This window comes from Urocampus carinirostris, chromosome 9 (genome assembly GCF_059441175.1).
Source record: "Urocampus carinirostris isolate Australia breed hairy pipefish chromosome 9, RoL_Ucar_1.0, whole genome shotgun sequence".
NCBI classification, from domain to species: domain Eukaryota; kingdom Metazoa; phylum Chordata; class Actinopteri; order Syngnathiformes; family Syngnathidae; genus Urocampus; species Urocampus carinirostris.
In genome coordinates this window covers 21340760-21361734 of record NC_142357.1, presented here as the reverse complement: position 1 = coordinate 21361734, position 20975 = coordinate 21340760, and the positions used below count along the sequence as shown (strand labels likewise).

The 20975-nt window shown below is 39.0% G+C and overlaps 1 protein-coding gene across 4 annotated transcripts in view; it reads right to left on the bottom strand.

The window, feature by feature from the left end:
* Window positions 1-930: 930 nt before the first annotated feature.
* npm1b (nucleophosmin 1b) overlaps window positions 931-20975 on the bottom strand; it is a 37237-nt gene continuing 17192 nt past the window's right edge. The window contains exons 9-11 of one of the 4 annotated variants that reach the window (XM_088344846.1): window positions 9669-9764; window positions 9506-9580; window positions 931-3515 (exon numbers count right to left, since the gene is read on the bottom strand). In XM_088344846.1, coding sequence (XP_088200972.1) covers window positions 3462-3515; window positions 9506-9580; window positions 9669-9764 — 225 coding nt within the window. In that variant the 3' untranslated portion in view covers window positions 931-3461. Of the gene's footprint in view, window positions 3516-9505; window positions 9581-9668; window positions 9765-12986; window positions 13171-13410; window positions 13548-19684; window positions 20137-20975 lie in introns of those variants that run through there. The other 3 variants (XM_088344845.1, XM_088344844.1, XM_088344847.1) reach the window with 3 other exon arrangements.

The following is a 20975-nucleotide window of genomic DNA, read 5'->3' as shown; positions in this document are numbered from 1 at the left end:
TTTCAATACCATGTGGCTCCAGAGCTTAAATTACTTTTGACACCCCTGCACTAGAGAAACGTCTTTTTGGGGGGGAAACCTTTCTTCGTGCGAAGATTGCCGATTTTGATGATCTAATTGAAAAGATAATGTTGTTGTGCAGAATTTGCGAGACATAATTCGTTTCTCATCAACACGCGAAAAAAGGAATGGGGACCAATCCTGAAATGTCTAAATAAATACAATTTAATGCCTTAATTATATATCTTGCAGCATTGGGCACCCTGATCTGGTTGCCAGCCAGTTGCAGGGCACAAGAGAGACTTGCTAATTTCAGCTAGGGACAATTAACCTGACATGCATGTTTTTGTAATGTGGGAGGAAACTAGAGTGCCCAGGCACCTGGAGAACATGCAAACTCTGCACAGGGAGGATGCAGGAGCTGGAGTTTAACCGTGAACCTCCGCAAAATGGGGCTGCGCGCCAACCACCTGTATAATCAATGAACATATAAAGAAACTGGAATGGCTGGGTGCCGTTAGAGCATCACTCACATTGAGACATGTAACCATTTTTGGGTGTCATTTCCCTGTTTGGCAGGGCTATTTCGCTAAATGATTGTGATCCTGGCCCTACTTGTTCCGGCCCGAGAGAGTAGAATGTCTTTCTGGGAAAGCTGCTGAGTCAATAATACCGAAAAATGCCAAATCAGCTTTTAAATTAGGGGCAACTTATCTGACTGCCTGTAAAATATGGTGTTCATATTCAATGTTGTTCTGGCCTGGGAGAGTAGAATATCTTTCTGGAAAAAAATGCTGAGTCCGTAAAACCAAAAATACTTTCACCTCTAGTTTTCAGTTGGGGAAAATTCATTCGAGATACGAGAAATTGTAAGTATGAGGTAATCAGGGAACGACTAAATCTAGTATGTAGAGTATATAAAACCACAACTTAGTTACAAAAAAGTTTTATTACAGTAATTTGCCTTGCTTTATCTGTTCTTTGTCTTTTTTTCCAGCAGCCGGCACTGTGCTGCCATGACAGGCCAGACTTGGTACTAATGCTATGGTCAGGGTTGGGTAGGGTTACTTTAACTTGATTACTTTCAATTACTTTTGGATTACTACAACACCAAATATGCTAATAAAATACAAAAGAAACTAAATATGAATAAAATGATGACTCACAACACGTGGTAAGCTTTCTCTCCTGGCTTTGATCTCTTTGATCTCCGGCAAAACTAACATAAAATGCAACAGAAACAAAATGAAAATAAATCCAAACAGCTTGCCAACATCATTTTTGCCGTTCCATGTATTCCGTTACTCCCCAAGCCTGCATAAAATGTATTAATTGTATTCATATTTAGTTTCTTTTGTCTTTTATTAGCATATTTGGTATTGGAGTAATCCAAAAGTAATTGAAAGTAATCAAGTTAAAGTTACCCTACACAACCCTGGCTATGGTACATGCGTTGTGTTACATAAGCATAGTAAGAACATGGCATTTTATTTATTTTTCATCACAAATTAGTGTTGTTGGTTTATTAAGCTGTAAAAAGCAAAAGAGTATATGTATCAAACATGAGAAAAGTATTTAAAAAAAGGATGAATTCTGATCCAGGTGTTTCTGGAAGGACATCAAGCATAGAAGAAAAAAAACACGTTCACAAAAATGAAAAAAATGAGGAAAGAACTGCAAGAAAGATATCTTATCTCATTAAAATAATTTCAGGTAGTCAAGAGATATTTTTAAACTACAGAATGGTGCCTCTAAAAGCACACTAACTATAACAGGCATGTATAAAAAAAGCAACAAAAATATAACATTCAAATAAAATGGGACGAATCTTAGGGGTTAAAAAACTTAAAGGCACATTCGGCGAACTTTCCTATGGTATCGTCCTTCCTGCGACAGACGGGGACATTTCGGAGTTATGCGGTCGCAGTTAGCGGTTTGAGCTAACGCGTGAGCAAAGTGAGATGCCGAACTCAGCATGCGCGCAATTAAACATCACGGAGCACCTGAATGTCATAAATGGGACATCTGCAGGTGCTTTGCGTTTTATAGCTACTGTTGTACGATTTACACCCTTTTGTGTAGACTTCAAACTCTTCCACCAAAGAGTTAAAAAAAAAACATGTTTCAAAAGTCACAAGCGATTAGGCTTGTAGGTAAAATCTAACTAATACCGCAATTTTTGGAATATAAGCCGCAACGTTCGTCATTTCAAACTCTACGGCAGAGATGTAGCTTATGTACCAAAAGTATTTTTCTCCTTGAGCAGATGAGGTAAGAGCGAGACAGGTGCCGTCGAGGAAAAAGCAAGTCACTGCCAAAAACACCATTGAAGAAGTTTAACAAATGGTAACACGCTTTGTTCACGGATCCCTTAACTGGGCACCACTTCATGCGGTGTGTCTTGGGCAAGTAGAGCCGAACAGTGCCCATTCCTTTTCAAGGAAGTTCTTGGGTTGGGAGTTTGCTCTCCCACATGAAACATTGTACTAATTTCCATGGTTACTAGTAGCAGGGAAAGCCTCCTGATCAGGCTCAGATACAGCACCTTTACTATCTGTTCGCCGTTGTTTTTGGAGTAAAGCATCATACCGCCCTTTTTTATTTTCTCAAAATTCAAGAAAAGAGTTCTGAACTAGCTCTTATTCAACCCATACAACTTAGTATTGTTAAAAGAAAACGTATTAAATTGTCTATTTAGAAAAATAATAGATGAAATATAGCATCTTAAATTAGATGCCTGCACGCTTTTTTTTCCCATAAATTCACATTGTTGCTGATCATAATGACCTTTGTTCATTTTTGTCATCTATATCTATTGTATTTGCAACGCTAAAAGTCCAAATAACAAAACCCAGAAAATGGAAATACTGTACGTCTTTTTTAAATGGGAGCAAGAATATGAGAGAATTTAGACAACAAAAGCTTTTTTACCAAAATATCAGCTTGAGACTACGGATTAGCAGATACAACAAAAATCCATTTTTGTTTCCTTCTGACGGCTCCGCTACCAATTTTTTTAAACCCAATGCGGCCTTGTGACTCAAAAAGTTTGCCCACCCCAAATAAATGAGAGCAGTATCCATTTGAAACTAGTTGCTAACCAAAACGGCAGCACCTACCTTAGCTAAATACGGCTAATTAAGTCTATCCTCATGCAGTAACGATGATTCGCTTCCCGGTAGCTTATTGGCGTCCCATTTATTCAGAGTAACGTCACCTGCCAGACAATAACAAAGGCTCAAAAACTAATAACGCAAACTTTCTGATATAAAAATGTTAAAAACTCAATTGTTTCGCAGACGTAACTGAGCGTCTGATGAAATTGTCAAACCAGTCTCCCGCAGCACAAAATAACAATGGCGTGTGTCCCGGTCGTGCGCTATTATCAAGTAAGAAATGTCGCCGACTGTGCCTTTAAATCACCCGGACGTAGTCAAAATGTTTTCCAAGGGCGAGCTTCTCTATTTCTTGTCTGTCTTCAGTGTCTTGACCAATCCCCACAGGTACGAGATCACCTAAGGAGGGACAAAAAAAGTCAGAAGACAAAAAGAGACTGTGTGACTCACTTTTCCGTGTTTTTAGTGGGTCTGGGTAACGGGACTTTGAGATGGGGCAGTCGGGAGCGACGAGGGCTTGGGTGGGGGCGGTAGTACATACCAGAGTATATGAGTAGGTGCTTCAGGTCTGACAAATCTCAGCCCGGGCTGACGAAACCAAAGCGTTTCCACAGATGTTTCTCTATGCGGCGAGGATCAACAAGTGGACCCGACCCCGCCCACCTCACCAAGGCTGCCCTCCACAAGGCTTTTCGCCCGTTTTTCTCACGACATCGTAACTCCACCCACATTTACAGTCTCATATGCGTGTTTCTAACTTGGTACGATGGGAATCCTCATCAGAACATGTCGTTAAAGGACACATATCTTGTGCTTTTCAGTAAATTTATAGCCCTTTTACAGTAACAATTGCTGTGTATACTCACAAATAGGATGAATTTATAACTAAAACAATACTGAAATCAGGGGATCGGTTTATAGGCTCATAAAACAAAATGAACATAAGGGGGGCAAAAGCCATCCAATGTCCTCATGCTCCCCAGTCCAATCTTTCTTTCCTGTTCAGTCAACTGGCGCTGTCCCTATTGTGTTTGAGAGGGACCAAATCTCAGAGTGAATTTCCGCGTGCACCTGAGGTTTTCTTTAATTGCAGGATGAAAATAGTGAAAATAAGAAAAGGACTGTTTCAAATACAGTCCAACTGCCAATCCAAACCACCTAAAAGATGAAAAAAAGTTTATTTAAGCGAGTCCTAGAAAAACACATATGTGGATGCGCCACAGAAGCAGCTTGACAGATGCTGCAATGATGATTTTAGCCAGAAGATGGGGTCAGCAAGAAGAACTGTTCAATTTACAGACACCGCCTTTAGCTATAGAGTGAATTGTTAAAAGACCCGGAAAGGACTTAATGAGCAAAAAACTATAATGTTTTGGATCGGCAAAAGAGAAAGCCTTATATATTATATGAGGCTTATATAATCCCTAAATCAAAACATTCAGATGAGCTTTATTGTCACTCTGGTACAAATGTATACAGAACAATTCAGTTTTCTTTAGAAATGTATGGATGTGTAACAGTGGATAAATAATTGTAATCACTATAATGATACTAATAGAAAAATAATTCAAACCTAAAAGTTACTCATTTAATGTACAGTAAGACCTCGGTTATCGCGGTTAATGGGGACCAAAACCACCCGCGATAAGTGAAAATCCGCGAAGTAGCGGCGCACCTTCCAAAGAAAAAGTTTTTTTTTCTTTTTTTTTTTAGACCCGGTTATGGGGACCAAAAGCACCCGCAAAAACTGAAAATCTGCGAAGTAGCAACGCCACTTCAAAAAAAAAAAAATAAAAAAAAAATTTTTTTTTTTAATTATTACTGTATTTTTTAGAACCGTTTAATGGGGAGCAAAACCACCCGCAAAAAGTGAAAATCTGCGAAGTAGCGACGCCCCTTCAAAAAGGGAAAAATCTCATCTCATCTCATTATCTGCACCGCTTATCCTTATTATTCGCGAGCGAGCCCCTAACCCGCGTGAGGGGGGGGGGGGGGGGGGATTTTGTATGGGAGTCGGTTTTGGGCACAACACCGGCGCGCGGTTTTGGTGCGGCTTCCGCTTCACCGCCCCCTAACCCCACAGGTCCCCCCTACCCCTTTCTCCCGCGGCCCTGTCCGTCGGCCGGAGCCATCGAGGGCCGTGTAGCGCCATGTAGAGCCATCGCGGCCCGAGCGGGAGACGTGACGTTGGTGACTTTTTCATCCGCGTTAACAAACACATTTTGTAGAATACGATCGCGCTTTATTGTTTCAATAAACGCGTTATATGGACTACGATCGCTCAATTATTTTAATTAGCTCGCTTTATGGTTTCAATAAGCGTATTATATAGAATACGATCACTTTTGTTGGAAGCGCAGCAGAATGCGCGTTCACGTGAGGGGGGGAGGATTCTGTACGGGAGTCGGATTTGGGCACAACACCGGGAAACGAGAACGGGTCCGGACCAGTGTGTGAAGTGCCTCCATTTTAAAGACTAGGGTCGTCGGCTGAGGGGGATTCCCGCAAAAAGTGAAAATCTGCAAAGTAGCGACGTCCCTTCAAAAAAAAAAAAAATAAAATAAAATAAAAATAAAAAATAAAAAATTACCATTACAGACCGCGACGCTCTGAATCCGTGAACGTCGAACTGAGAAGTGGCGAGGTCCCACTGTATATTCTAAATTAATTCTAATCTATTTTGAGAATGTTTGTTTTTATTTTTGTCCTCCTAAAGGTACCAGATTTAAATATATATATTTTCCTCCCTCATCTTTTTTTAGTTTTATTGATTGAAAGGATTGCGCAGTTTTAAGCAGAGGTAGTAGAATATATATTCACTCAAAAACAGTGACCAGCAAAACCAAAACGACTTCCAAGTATCGTACATATTCGCATATAAGCTTACATCCCATACAAGCAACCCCCTAAAACTGCTTTGATATAACCACATACTAAGACGTTCGTACCCAAAATTGAACTAAAGAGAAAGTGTGACTAAAGAATGATAAGTACTTAATTGTGTAGACAATAAAAAGCAATACACTGGTAAAAAAAAAAAAAAAAGAAATATAACATTTTTAAACCATTGACTTTCTTTCAAGCAGTGTTTTAATGGCAGAAACTATGATTGTATTTCTTAATCGTTTCCTTCTCGACTTGATCATTGTCGTCAGTGTTTTCCACTTTTCCTTCCCCTTATGTCTAACTTTCTTGGGACCCATTGTTATGGGCAGAAAAAGTAAATAAAACAAACAAAATCACAATTAAATGAGATGTGGTCCCTCTCAAGCACAAAAGGACTGACTGAACAGGAAAAAGAGATCGAGCTGGGCATTATGGCCATCTACTGTGTAATTGACCCTTCAGTTTCTTCTTAGCATTATCCCACTGAAAACGGGTCCGTGACCCACTTTTTGGTTCTGACCCACCAGTTGAGAAACACTGCTTTAAAGGACTGGAAGTTTGTTTTCAAGTTGGCACAAAATGATAGTTTCATATTTATTTTTTCAGTGTTTTATAATGTTCTTATCAGGTCTTCAAATGTTTGGATGATACTGTGCCCTGATTTTGTTTGTGGAGCAATTTAGAAACTCTACAGGGTCTCCTGAAAAGGCCCTTCAACTTATCATTGATATCTTTGTTTTGAGCCTCCCAAATTTCATCTGAAATGAAACCGGCTTTGGGATTTACAAGTTGGGAGTTGTTAGGTATGGGGAAGCCCTCAAAATAGCAATTTATGTTTCTTAAGAATAACAGGGATTGAACAAAGCAATTTCAGGACCGTAAATAATAAATGCCCAAACAGTCCTGTATGCACTACTACAGTATGCTTCCAAGAGGTTCTTAGCAAGATTCATTTGCACACTGTCATATAAAAGCCGAAGTTTTGTTGTTCTTGATTTGTCACATGACAAGCAGTCAGTGCAAAAGATTTCGTTTCTGCATCGAAAGGCCTTGAATGTGAACGTGAGACTGGTACCATCCGCATACCGCCAGTCCCTTTATTAAGGCTACAAAAGACACACACTCCACTAAATCACTGGGAAAGAGCCGGTCTTGGCAGGCGTACTCCCGTTCCGCCTCAACACGGCCTGAGCCCACGGATGCAAAATGGGTAAAATTCAAAGAGAACGCGGCGTCCTGGAGGCCAATTGGCCAACGTGATGTGTGTCAAGCGTGTGAGGAACAATGGCGCATTCCTGTGAATCCATCGCGGCAAAGAGCTCTTAAGGCTTAGAATGAAGCCAAAGAGCTCTTGACCCGGCAACGGGCAGGGAGCAAAAACTACCTATGTTGATGCAGTGGGACCACTTAGGGCACCGCGGTCATGCCGTTGGCAAAAACAAGAAGAGTGCAACTACTGATGAAGTACAGCAAGGACTCAAAAGTAAGAATATGGTTAATGCCGCTTCAAGACCTTTTTGGGTGTAAGAAGAACCTACAGACACCAATGGGTGGTCTAAAAACCTTGCCAGTTGTATCGATAAATGGGTATTCAAAACTAATTTTTTCATTTATTTGGGAATTTTGTTGCTGCTAGATGTCATTGCACTTATTCTTATTGCACTGTTATTACAATGCACTTACAACTTAAGCCAGTCTCCAAGCACTACCTAAATACGATTATCAATGTTGCCTATTAATCCTGGAAAAAAAAGAAAAAAATACTTTTTGAGTTATTATTTACAAGTTGAAACCGTTTTGGGAGATTTCTCAAACAAACATTTTTTCTGTGGTAGCTTTGCACAAAAAGGGGCAATGTTTTGGAGTTACTTAAATGTATGCATCCACCAGCCGGCAGAGATGGGAAGCTGCGTCGTTGCCGGCAGGGACTTTTTGGACAATTTTTACATATTTCCTATGTTTTTTAAAATTGATGTTCAGTTTTTTGGGAATTATTACCCAATACTAAATCCGTTGCACCCTGGTCATCCTGGAAGTGGTTTGCCACTTGTGAGGCCCCTTCTCAAGGTTTCTTATTTTTCTCATGCTAAGGTTTTTGAGTTTTTCGTTGCCCACATGTTGGCCTAAGATCAGGGGATGGTGTAATTGTAACCTGCGCAATCCTAAGACATTTTGCGATTAAGGTCTATACAAACAAATGTGACTTGACTTGATGTAAAGCTGGGGTCCAAAACCCCAACGCAGATTTGGAAGGGTTTGTTGATGCAAAATACCCATTAAATTAGGGGGAACCCACCAAAGTAGTGGATTGGTTAGCACTTGACCCAATTAGGGGTATTTTAGACAGAACATATTTTGTGTTAATGGACACAAGACCAACCCAAATTTGCGAGGGTGTGTTCATACATAATGATCTAGGAAGTTAAGTTGAATCAAGCAAGGCGGCAAATGTGTCCATTCTTGACCAAATGTAGTTTTTTTTTGCCTAAGTGAAGGTATGTTCATGCAAAATAACTCAGGAAGTTAGGCTGAATTAACCAAAGCAGATAATTGGTTCCTTCTTGACCTAATTCAGTTTGTTTTTGACCCAGCAGTTACTAAAATGCCCAAAATATAGTGTTGCCTTTTACCGTGCTTATCAAATTGACCTTCTCGATCAAGAGTTAAATACTTTGTTACAAACAAATTCTGGTTACAATGCAATATTGTATAACTGATTTTTGAATTATTATTTTATTTCATATTATCTTTTTTTTCCAGTAAAATAAGAACATTTTGTATTATTTCTCTTTTTTTTTTAACAATAACTTGTTTTTTTAGTAAAATAAGAAAAAACTAAAATTCAACAAAAATCTGATAAAGTGTTTTTTTTCTACTTATGACTAAAAACAAAAATTCATTTTTAAAAGGTGCCAAAGATTTAAAGTCGAATAAGATAAAACAGTATTATTTTACTCTACATTTTATTTTGGAACTTCACAGCGAGGATGATTTGTCATTTTCTTTTAAAATGTTTCACAAAAAAGCGAAAAATGTCTACAAATGTTTCAATTGTTTGTGATTGATAAAAAAGTCACTAAAATAAAACATTTTCAAAGGGAAGCATGCTCATTGGTTAGTACATTTTCACACCCTCTTTTTTGAGGCATTGGCTTATTGAGATCCACTCATGTTACCTAAATGGTTTAAAGTTTTTGCTGTTCTAGGAAGCATTTTCTGACCTTTCATCCCCCCTTACACTTCAGAGGCTTCACTCTTCAAAGGTGTCAGGAATCATAAATCATAGATTTTTTTGTATGTACTCATTAAAATATGCATTTTATTCATCTGCTGGTTTTTTTGTTATACGTCAGTCTTAGTATTTGAAGTACACATGGTGTGAGGCAAGACAAAGGGGAGATAAAAATAAAAGGCTCTAAAGGTAAGATCAGTTTCACTTGGCTCTGGGAATGAACAAACCACGTGCAATCAGTAAATACATCACAAGTGTCACGGTTACTTACTTTTTTGTCTGAGATTTTGAAGGAACTCTTGACAAAGTTCTCAAGCTTCTTCTCCGACTTTGGCAGCGGTCTCCCCTGAAGCGAGAAAGCGGTAAATCAGGAAGCCGGACACTCAATTAAGAGCGGCAACCTGCGGGAATGAGAACAGCGGGCCGGCCTGTACCTCTTTGGCTGCCGTCAACAACTTGGTCTTTATCTCAGCCACAGACGGAGATTTAGACGGGCCGGCCTGCGCTTTGTCTTTTCCTGGAACAGGTGTCTGGGAAAATATATTGTCCAGATAAGACAGGCTGATTGGGACGTCAAATGGGGATTTATAGAGCTGGAGATTCAAAAGATGACATATTAGAGCCATATTTCTTCTTTATTTCTATACGGTTTGAATACAGTCAGACCTGCTTAGGGTGCATGAAATGGAAGACTTTTTAAGTGGATTGAGTGGCGATGGATTGATTGTACGAGCATCGCAGAACAGCTTGAGGCTCGGTCTCAACAGTGACCTATTTAGTCTGGCCTGCATTTACAGCCTTGGCATGAGGACGTAGCTGGACGCACATTAAAGGATGACAACGGACGACAAAACGGACCGCTAATTATAACAGATTTTTATTTTTAATTCTTTTCTACATCAGGTACAAATTAGTACTGGCGAGTTGGGAAGGGAGAGGCTGGTCATTCCACTTGTTGAAAATTCCATCAATGGCAAATCCAACAGAAATGTGAGACATGTGCCAATGAGCACCATGTGTGTTAAAGTACGCCCTTTTTTTCTTTTTTGAAAATTCAGTCCAATACTTTGCAATGGTGTCTATGAGATCACTGAAGATTCAAAGAATAAAAACAACGGCATTCGAAGCCCGACAGGTTTGTCAAAAGCATGCGCTGGAACGTGAAACAAAAACGGCGCGCTCGATGCGAGTGGAAGTTACACAAGCCGACGAGCTTGTCCCTGCATGCAACGGCGGAGTGGAATCCAAAGAAATTGCAGGGTTTCATCAATAGCCACGGACGAGTTTTGAAAGAAGCGAGAAACTCAAGGCACGGAAATCACAGTTTTGGGCTGTCGCGTAGTTCTTTGCTTTCCTTTGTGGACGGAGGGCCTCATGAGATTATAGTCACATATGCTCGATACTTATCGTTGGCAGTGATGGTCTGAAAAGATATTAAAGCCATCTTTGATGCAACTAACTTACTACCATTAACAACTCGTCACATCAAAGATTGGCACTCAAGGATAAACTTGCCTAAGACAGTAAATGAGTAATCAAGATAAAGTCAATTAATCGATCATTTAGGTGTGCTAAAGGAACACTGTAATATTTAACCAATAAATGTTGATGTATTGTGTATTACAACCGAAAACAAGTGCTTCAAAGCACACAAATACAAACTAAGACAGTGACCAAACCGCACCATCATTTTTTGCCCATCCTTTCTAAAGATTTTTGATTTTTAGAGGTACATTAAAGAGCAAGAGGCCGGACACTCATGTTGGATAACTCTAAGGTGAGCCTCAATTTATACAAAATAAACAAAAATTCTTGACCTACGAGTAATTAAAGGTGCGTCCTTGAAAAGATCAAAGTTACAGGGTTCGTACGGGTGCTTGGAATCCTTAAAAATGTTTGTGTTTTCATGTTGTTTTCAAAGTCAGAAAAATGCTTGAATTTTGGGTGTAGAGCTTGAAACGCTTGAAATTGTTGCCATTGTCATGTTTCCTGGCAGTCTGACTGGATAGACCACAGATTAAACTTTATTTAAAAGGTGCGTAAAAATGACGCCGATGGTGGCTCAACAAATATGATAGCAATCTACAGTGAACTTTTAGCCTACTAAATCCAAACTTTCAAGTTTACTCTACTAAGCAACTTTAAAGTCAAGCAACCCCGAATATCCGTGAAAAACGCAAAACACAACAAAATCTAAAAGGAAGCATATTTACTTTTCAGTGCAACAACAAATAATGTAGGCTATGGAATAAACAAATAGCTTTAGCTTTGTTTAACAGTTAACGGATTCCTTGCTTTCATATTTTTGGTTGAAAAACAAACCCAATCGCGACAACCTTTTGTCCTTTGTCTTTGTGATATATCAAAAAAAAGCTTTCTTTTGATCACTGCTGCATTTCCTTCTTTGAAGGTACTGGAGAGTTGATAAAGTGGCCTTGAAAGTGCTTATAAAAGCTTGAATTTGGCCATGAAAAAGGTGTACCACACCTGAAGTTATATATTTTCTCTATTAAGTATGTGTTAACAATGCCCAACTGAGTTCAAAGAGCCCTTTTCCTTTCATTTCTATTGTGCCTAGCCGCTCTTATCTTACTTTAATCAAAGCTGTTCGAAATTGAAATAGGTTCGAGGAATGGGGCTGGGGTGAGTGCTAGGGAGAGACGTAATGTTCGTCGTCTTTAAAGATTTATTTTTTTCTATTCGTCAGTGGAGCATAAACATGGTGAACGAAGGAAAACGCCTGCTTCTAGTAAAATCCAAATACCAACCCAAACCCCCCCCAAAAATTAGTTGAGCACGTCTAAGAAATGCATGTACTTGAATAAACAGGCTGCAATAAAAGGCAGGAGATGGTATCAGAGTGTAACATTTTCAAATCCCGCGCCCGAACTTTAAAATATAATGCTCCTTGATATTTAGTTTATGGATTTTGTTTCTTTTTATTTTATATTGATTTATAAATGGGTTTTTTTACCACTAAGAGGCGCAGAAAAAAACACAACCTCCCTTGTGGCAGCTTAAAATTGCCAGCATTGACAAAAAATATATTTAAGAACAAATATTTAAAAAGGAACACAAGGAATGCAGGTATTGTCGAGAGAAAAAAATAGAAATAAAATAAAGAAAAAATAAAATTTTATATATATATATATATATATATATATATATATATATATATATATATATATACCTCCAATAGCAGTGAGCACGGTTGCCAGCCACACTAGCACAAGGAGAACATGTAAACTCGGCACAGGAAGGCTGGTAGCTGGATTTGCTCCCATGACCTCAGAACTGTGCCGCGGCCGTGCAAACCAGTGGTTAGCGCGTGTGCGGCACAGTTCTGAGGTCGTGAGATCAAACCTCCTGTGTGGAGTTTGCATGTTCTCCCCACGCTTGCGTGGGTTTTCTCCGGGCACTCCGGTTTCCTCCCACATTCCAAAGACATGCATGTCAGGTTAATTGGCCGGTCCGAATTGTCCCTAGGTGTGAATGAGCAAGCGAATTGTCTGTCCCTGTGTGCCTTGCGACTGGCTGGCAACCAGTTCAGGGTGTCCTGCCCACTGCCCAAGGATAGCTGGGATGGGCTCCAGCACCCCCGCGACCCTACTGAGGATAAGTGGTGCAGATAATGGATATATTAACAATTATTTTAATAATCGATTAATCTGATGATTATTTTTTTTCGATTAATCAATGCATCATATAAAAAAATAATTTCATCTTCTTTATTCAAATATTTAAATTTTGTGGACAAATAAGAAAATAGTGCACATAACAGAATATTCTACAATACTAAACATGTTAAAAAATACAAACAAAATACATACAAACGTATGTTAAACACCCGCAAAAAAAAAAAAAATTGAGGTGCAGAAAAGGGCATCTTTGTTGTTCAGCGGCCTTGAGCGTTTGGAACAAGAAATCATAGCAAATCTGAAAACCCAGTGACAAGAATCAACGTTAACGTTCCAAGTTTTGTCAAATAACAACAAACAATACAAATCAATGGTATACACTTGCAAATGTATATTATTTGAAAAAGCGCACAAAAATAGGTACTTTACTTGTTTAAAGGGGCATGAGCTTTTTGAACAAGAAATGTGAAAACCCGGTAACATGATTTTTAACAAGCAAAAAGTAACCACTATCACCCTTGCTCACTCAGTCACTCACTCTTCCTTCTTTGATAACTTTGCTTTGCAATCCAAAAATGTGAGCATGTCAGTGAGGATCTCAGTGATGACAGCTGCTTGCTGTGGCGTGCATGATGTCTCTTTCTCATCATGAAGCTTGTCAGTGTTTGCTGTTTTCTATGAAGAACGTATAGTATTACTATGGTACAATTCACAAGGACAAAATAATCATTGGGACTTTGCCAGAAAAATAAAACTCGATGCTTAATCTTAAACTTATTTAACACCATGGTGTGCAAATTGAGCTTTTTTATAAGGCAAAATTAAAGACTGCTTAAGCTTAATCCCTTTGGGGCACATGTTTATGATAATATTGTGTTGTTACGCCAATTATTTTTTTGTGTGTGATAGGTGCAAAACATTTGATGTTCCTTTGTGTTGATTGAGTGGTTGGTAATTATTTATGCTGTCCCCAAATAAACTTCTTTCTTTCATTTAACTATAATAAAAAGTATCTGGCTCATACATACATACACGGTCACTGAAAGCAAAAGCTAGCACATCAAGCGAGCGATCACTTTATCACTCGGACTTTACCAGAAAATTACAACTCGATGCCTAATTTCACCACCATTGAGTGAAAGTTGGGTGTTTTCATATGAAGCACATTTAAACCAGCTAGAGATAATTTAACTGAAAGAAAAAAAAGTAATTCTTACATGCACACACATAATACATATTGCAGTAAGATTCGGTAATATCCAATGTAGGTGGTGTGGTTTAATGTGGGCCTTTGAATTGAATTGAGTTGAATTGACCGTAGCCTTTAAAAATAGCAGCTTTAGTTCACACTCCACCTCGGTCTGTTATGCTCGCTGACTCGCGCCGCATGTGATGTCATTGGCCCTGTGACGTGCTGAGTGACACATAAATTTCCAGCAGCTGCCCTATTGTTTTATTGTCTGCTCCTATCTTCGGTGTTTTTTTCTTCCCGTTTTGACAACTAAACTATGGATTGCTTCTATCCTATGGGACATGGGTTTTAGCGCACAAAAAATGCGTGTATTCAAGGAATTTCAGCTCCTTGCCCTGAAGAATTCTCGTGCCGGCGTGATGAAGGGGCCTATCGTGGAAGAAGAGTCGGAGCTAGCGAAGCGGCTAGCGGCGTTATAAGTCTTCGGTACCATCCGTAATCATGGTAAATGCGAACTCACGACCAAATAAGATCATCGAGTGCTGGTGGAAAACATCGAAGCGCACAGGGAGCGCAGTTGCTGTGTTTTGCAGAAACGTGGCTCACGTTTAGCATTCCGGACGCTAACGTGTAGCCACCCGGAGCTACTCAGAGCTGTCTGGCTTCAACGCCGCTTAACAGAGACACGAAAGCCGAGGGGAATCGGAGAGGAGGCGGACTTGCTAACACGAGGTGGTGTATCCCTGGATTTTCACAAAGAAAAGTTTTCCATCTGCCGCAGGGATGTCGAACTTTTGGACTGGCGTGACGTCATCCACTCCGCTACAAGCACCCCTAGGGCATCATGTTAATCTGTTAATAAACAACGGGGTAGACTGCTGGAAGTGTGAATTTCCCTACGGGATGAATAAAGTATCTATCTATCTATCCATTTAAATCGTGCAACACAGCTAATCGATGAATTAATTTGTTTCAAATGCTCTTAATTATCGATTTTAATAAGTTTCATCGATTAATTGTTGCAGCCCTAATATACATATACTGTCAAATTCAGACTATAGACTGCGACTTTTTTCCCAAGATTTCAACCCTGCGGCTTATTCAATGATGCAGCTAATTTATGCATTTGTTTCTAACGGCCGCCAGGGGTGCCTCAGCAGTAGAGGTAGGAGTGAGACGGATGAAATATATGTGTTGTGGAACCCAAATTTAATGTAAGTCTGTGCTTTGTGCACGAATAAAACTGGCATGAACAGACCCTCATCATGAAAAAGGTGTCATTCGAAAGGGGCGCTAATCACAAGACTGTTTATTCGTAAACGGAAATAATGTGGCGAAACGAACGGATTACAAAAAGCAACGTCCAAGGAAGCAGAAATGGTTTAGGTGGACTCCCATTCATTCCATTTGTTTGTTTTGGAGTAAATATTTTACACGGGTGGATTCTATGGATTGTCCTTGATGTAACAAAATTTTCTGGGACATGCAAAGAAGTTAAGATGGCCAGGGGACGTAATGGTGAGTTACGCCGGCTTTATAGGTTTAGGGTATCTTGTTAAGGCTGATCGTGATGTTTCTCTGATGAGATTATTTTTGAATCGTCCCAAAAGTTGAAGCTTTCCAATGATATGTGGCATGACGTATTTCAGTGACTTGTAAAATCATACAGACACATATTTGTTTATGAAAAGCCCGGCGGCCCACCAGCAGCCATCGGAATGTTAAGGTGTTAATAGTCGCTCTGTAGACGGAGTTTTACGGTGCGTATATATATCAATTTTAGTACGGTACAAGACTAAAAACAATAAAAATTCATTGTTCCACTGTTGTCTTAAATTTGTGTATTGTTTTATTTAATTTAATTAAACAATGTATTCCAAGGATGGGTTTACAGCACTCCTCACAGCCCTTCTGACCATATGCGGTGCAGATAACGGATGGATGGAATGGATGGATTATTTAGTTTGTTCATTTTTTTTTTTAAACATATGCGTAGTGAAAAAACAAAAACAAAAGAACTAGATTAGAAAAAATTTGAATAAAAACTCGACAGAAAACAAAGTTCCCTACAGCCGTGAAATTGGAGATGTCATTAAAAACGTTTCCGTTACCCCTAGAATGCATTAAATAATACACAATATCCCAACAATCCAACTTTCTTAATGGATTTGATAATCACAATATTCAATTTTGGGTTCCTCATTCTAAAATGGCCACTAAAGGGCAGATTATTCACCAAGGCAGGTTCTAATATATAGATTTTTAAAAGGCCTGAATCGACACTCACCCATCAAGAATATTGTGGTTTAGCACAAATTATTTGTACCCATTTTTAGTGAGCAAAAGCATTTTGTGTGAAGACACATTTCAACAGATCACTTCTGACCTATTATCGATCATATAATTTTTCTGATATATAGATTGTTCTTTAATGAATCCATTTAGTCACAAAATTGCTTGTACTGTAAAACTCTCCCTAATAGGCTCAGTGCTCTGTCCAAGACACGTTTTTTATGCTCTCATCCCTCTTGACAGGATTGAATGGCAAATGTGCTGGCTTAAATCAAAGAGTCATTGATAGCACTCAGTGCAAAAAAAGAGAGACATTGTCAGGCTTGTTTTTTTCATTCTAAATTCCGTTTTAAAACGATGCAAAACTTCACATTGTGTGTCCAAGACCAAATATCTGTCTTTGAGAATCAAGAACATCCACCTACCCTACACAGTTGAAAACATGGACAATTTTCAGGGATATGATAATGGATCATATTTTTAACATTACTCCATGTTGAAAAAAATATTGTCATCTGTCCCCATGTGCGTGAGACTTGTATTTTACAACGTACATCAAAAGGTCGGAATAAAAAGAAAAAACTTGGCGCACACTCGGCCCGCTCCAGACAAAAAGCACATATGCTGCTGGCTGCTGGCCAGCCAAATCCGCTGCGTTTATTATTTACAGGCATAAGCCAGCACCAAAGGCCAGCTGCGGACCTGAAACAGCTGATAAACACGCCGGCTTTTTCATCTGGCCCAGACGCTGATTACAGATGCCACAAGACACAGAACGTAATCACAAGCACGCTCTCATTTGACACAATCTGTCGTCTTCAATCCAAAGCAAACACGTGTTTGAGCAACACCTTTACTCATCAAGTTTGCCCGCGGGGGAAACGGGGTGGTGGGATGGGAGGGGGCTGCTCGACATTGAGAACTATGCAAAACCGAGATATAGAGAGATATATCAAGTCAAGAGTGGTTCTCTTCATCTCTCTGCGACTGTTCACGTTCAAATCAAACAAGACTTCAGGTGCATACGCTGAGTTATGTATGAAAAAAAAAAATCCTTTCATCTTAATAATTGGTTACTTAAAAGTGACACTTGACATGAATTTAGTTCACAATGTTCTCAAATTATTGTAATCGTTGTTTCATCCGCCTGTCAGGGTTTCTGTTGACTTTAACAACTTTCAAAAAAATATCTTTGTAATCGATTAATCAGTTTGTTGTTGAATCTGATAAAATAATGTTTACATTTCAACGTCGTATCCTAAAACATAACATGATGATTGTATTTTGTTTAAACTAATTAGGGATGGCCATTAGATCAATGACCAATCTAAAAATTTGTGAAATAAAGGGAATGAAGTTTGGAAATTATTGACTTACTCAAAGCTGGCATTAAGCAAGCAAGCCACATAGTTTTTTTTGGGCAAGAGCTTTAAGAATTAGGCTTGCATTAAAACTACTTTTATATCGGGTTTGTTCTGTCTGAACATTGCACAACATGTATTGTAATACAAAAATGATGTGCAATCAAACTATTACTTTAATTGGTCCATATCTTGTTAATGAAAAAATCTAAATCTATGTGTGAACTGAACAATGAAACAGATTTTGTTAAAAAGAGCCAAATTGAAACCTTTGAGTTGCAGCATCATCATTTTTTTAATTAACCTGTACCTATAAAATGCAGGTATACATTTTTTGGTGCTGAGGGTGACAGGTCTTCTTTCATGGAGGTCAATGAAATGCCAAATATTTAATGTAGATAAGCTTGATATCGACCAGTTGTCAATTAATCAATTGCACATCTGTTTGTTGTTTTTTGTTGAAAATCGCTCAAAAAAACATATAAAGAGTTTGCACACCTCTTTTCATGGCCAAATTCAACCACTTAATAAGGATCTACTTTCCAATTTCTCCAGTATCATCTCATATGTAAATTCCACATTTACATATGTGATTTTTAATCTTGCCTGTGCATGTATCACGATGTATGATTTCTAGATCCTTCGTAAAAAACGAATATATTTGTGGATCCGAACAATTTTTGAGACAAATCTCTCCCCATATAGGTGTTGGGTAAAAAAATATGGTTTTCAATTCCAAGAAGTTCTTCCCATGACAATTTACAACTGGAAAACACTATTTTAATTCTTTGCATGGCCCATAATAAATGTTCATAAGTTATACGTAATCCTTGCACTAACTATCCTCTTAGGCAGGACCTGACACTTCAAAGGACAATGCCATACAAACTAAATCCAGCTGCAGTTATTTCAGGGGGAAGAAGAATGCAACAGCAACACGGAGCCAACAAAATGCGTTATCGGCGTCATTTTTATGCAGATTTGTTGAGAAACATCACAACTAATCTAAGCATTTACTAGCACTTTACGCAAAATCCAAACCCTTTTTAATTCTTAAAAGACCCAACATTAAAAATCAAGCACTGTCAAAGACACAATATAAAAGTCGCAACCAACTAAGTCAAAGTAAATAATGTTGCCTGAGAATACAGGCGTCAACTTGTTCTCTTGTAATCATGTCACGTAATGTTACTGGATTTAGGGGTTCTGTATGTCACTCAATGGGTAGGTCGTTTTAAATATTCTTTTGCGCATTAGTTCCAATCTGGCGAGTCATACTCGCATAATTAAAAAAAAAAAAATCTTTACACCTAATGCTATCCAGATAGGCACCTGTTTTAACACATGTCAATCAGCTGCTAAAAACAATGAGTCATCCTGCGGGATAAGTCTGAGCAAAGTGGTTAACAACTTTACAACTCTGACGTCCGCTTCAAGGCATAACTTTTCGGAGCTCATCAATCTAAAGAAAAACATCTGGGAGATAAATGGACTCGCGATCTGCGCGACTTTGTTGATATTTCATGACAAGTTAGGTTACGCAAGAAGGGGGGAGCGACACGCTGGGCCACAACTGCATTACTGGCAGCAGATCTGACAAGAAAATCTAATGACCAGTCACCTGCATTTAGGAGGAGGGAAGAAAAAGGAAAAAAAACCCTACCAAAAAACAAGAGATCCACGCCCTTTTCCTCACTCCTCGGGGGCATCTGGGAGCGCAAGCTGCACTAGACATCAAACGGCGGTAATGAGAGCAATTGGGAGAAGGTGTGTCCAGGAAGCGAGGGGTGTGAAGAGATTGTCAAGAGGGAACACTTGTTGGGTACCAGCGTGGAAATTTAAACTATTAGCGGCATGTCTGTTAATTCCCAGAAAATTACAACAAAATGTACTCCAAAAGGTGGATAAAGAGTAGGATTTATTTCAAATTGCATGCTGCAAAAAGACATTTGCACCTTCGTGAAAACCTTTTTGAAAGGATTCAATTTACTGTCATGGATCTTTCACCAAGGCAAATAAATGAATGGATGAATGAATACCGTATTTTTTGGACTATAGAATTATAAGACCTATAAGGCATAGCCAAAAACCCCAAATCGGCCGGAAAATTTGAAAGTGCGCCTTTTATTCAGGTGTGCCTTACAGACCATAAAATACAAGATAAAATTGGAAATGCATAGTAGAGGTCGACCGATTATTAGGACGAGGGATTATTGACACCAACATTTCATAAATCTTGCGTATATCTGTATCGGCATTTTTATTTATTCGAAGGGACCGATTAAATATATCCAAAACTGTTATTAAGGCTCAAATGCAGCAGAGCCTCGCTCTCCCTCTATTCTGCTCCTCTCTTGCCTCGGATGCTCCCCTCCTCCGTGCTTCCTAATTGGATAAGCGACCAGGGCGGGCGGAGCCACTGAAGCAGGAAAAATAACGTTAGAGCGGATTAAACAGCGTCAGCTATGCTAACTCCTGAGTCCTGCATGTGAATCAAGACCACTGATATTATTAGGGATTGTCAAAAATATGTGGTGGAAAAGAGTGTGTGTGCGTATGTATCAAGATATTGCGTAAAAAGTGCATTAAACTTGTTTTAGGTAAGCACATTCAGGTGAAAACTGGTATATTCACTCTTATCATAACATTATTCAGTGAATCAAGTGTGTGCGTTTGTGATTGAGAGCATTAAAAGCATGCTAAAGTGAAAAGCAGAGTAATTAATAGATCCGACAGTGCTGTTTTCAGCCAATCAGAACGCAATGCAGCCGACAGCCCAGCCCCTTTTTGTATCACGTACAATGCATGGCATGCTAGCGGCTTCACCATCTCAACGTGCATAGGATCGATGGGAACCAAAACAAAGTTATTTGTTCTACAGTATGTGTTTTATTTTTTATTACGCCGCTGTTGGGTTGGTTAGTTGTCAGTAGGAAGTTTGTCAGTTAATGCGGCCGCTTTACTTGTACTTTCTTTGAGTATATCACTGCACCCTCGTTAGCATAAGACAAAAATAAATACAAGCAAAGGTTGTGTTTCGTAATTAAAGTAAAACTTGTAAATTATAGGATACACAGGATGTGCAGTTCATGATTTGGCGTATCGGGTTTGTGAGGCACGTGATGTAGTTTCCATATGTGCCTTGCCGTAGATAAGTGGAGACTGCACGACTCGTTTTGTGAATTTGATGTGCTGGGTCACTCATTTGTCTATCCTATATAAACCATTATCTCTCACGAATCTGAGGCTATTTTTATG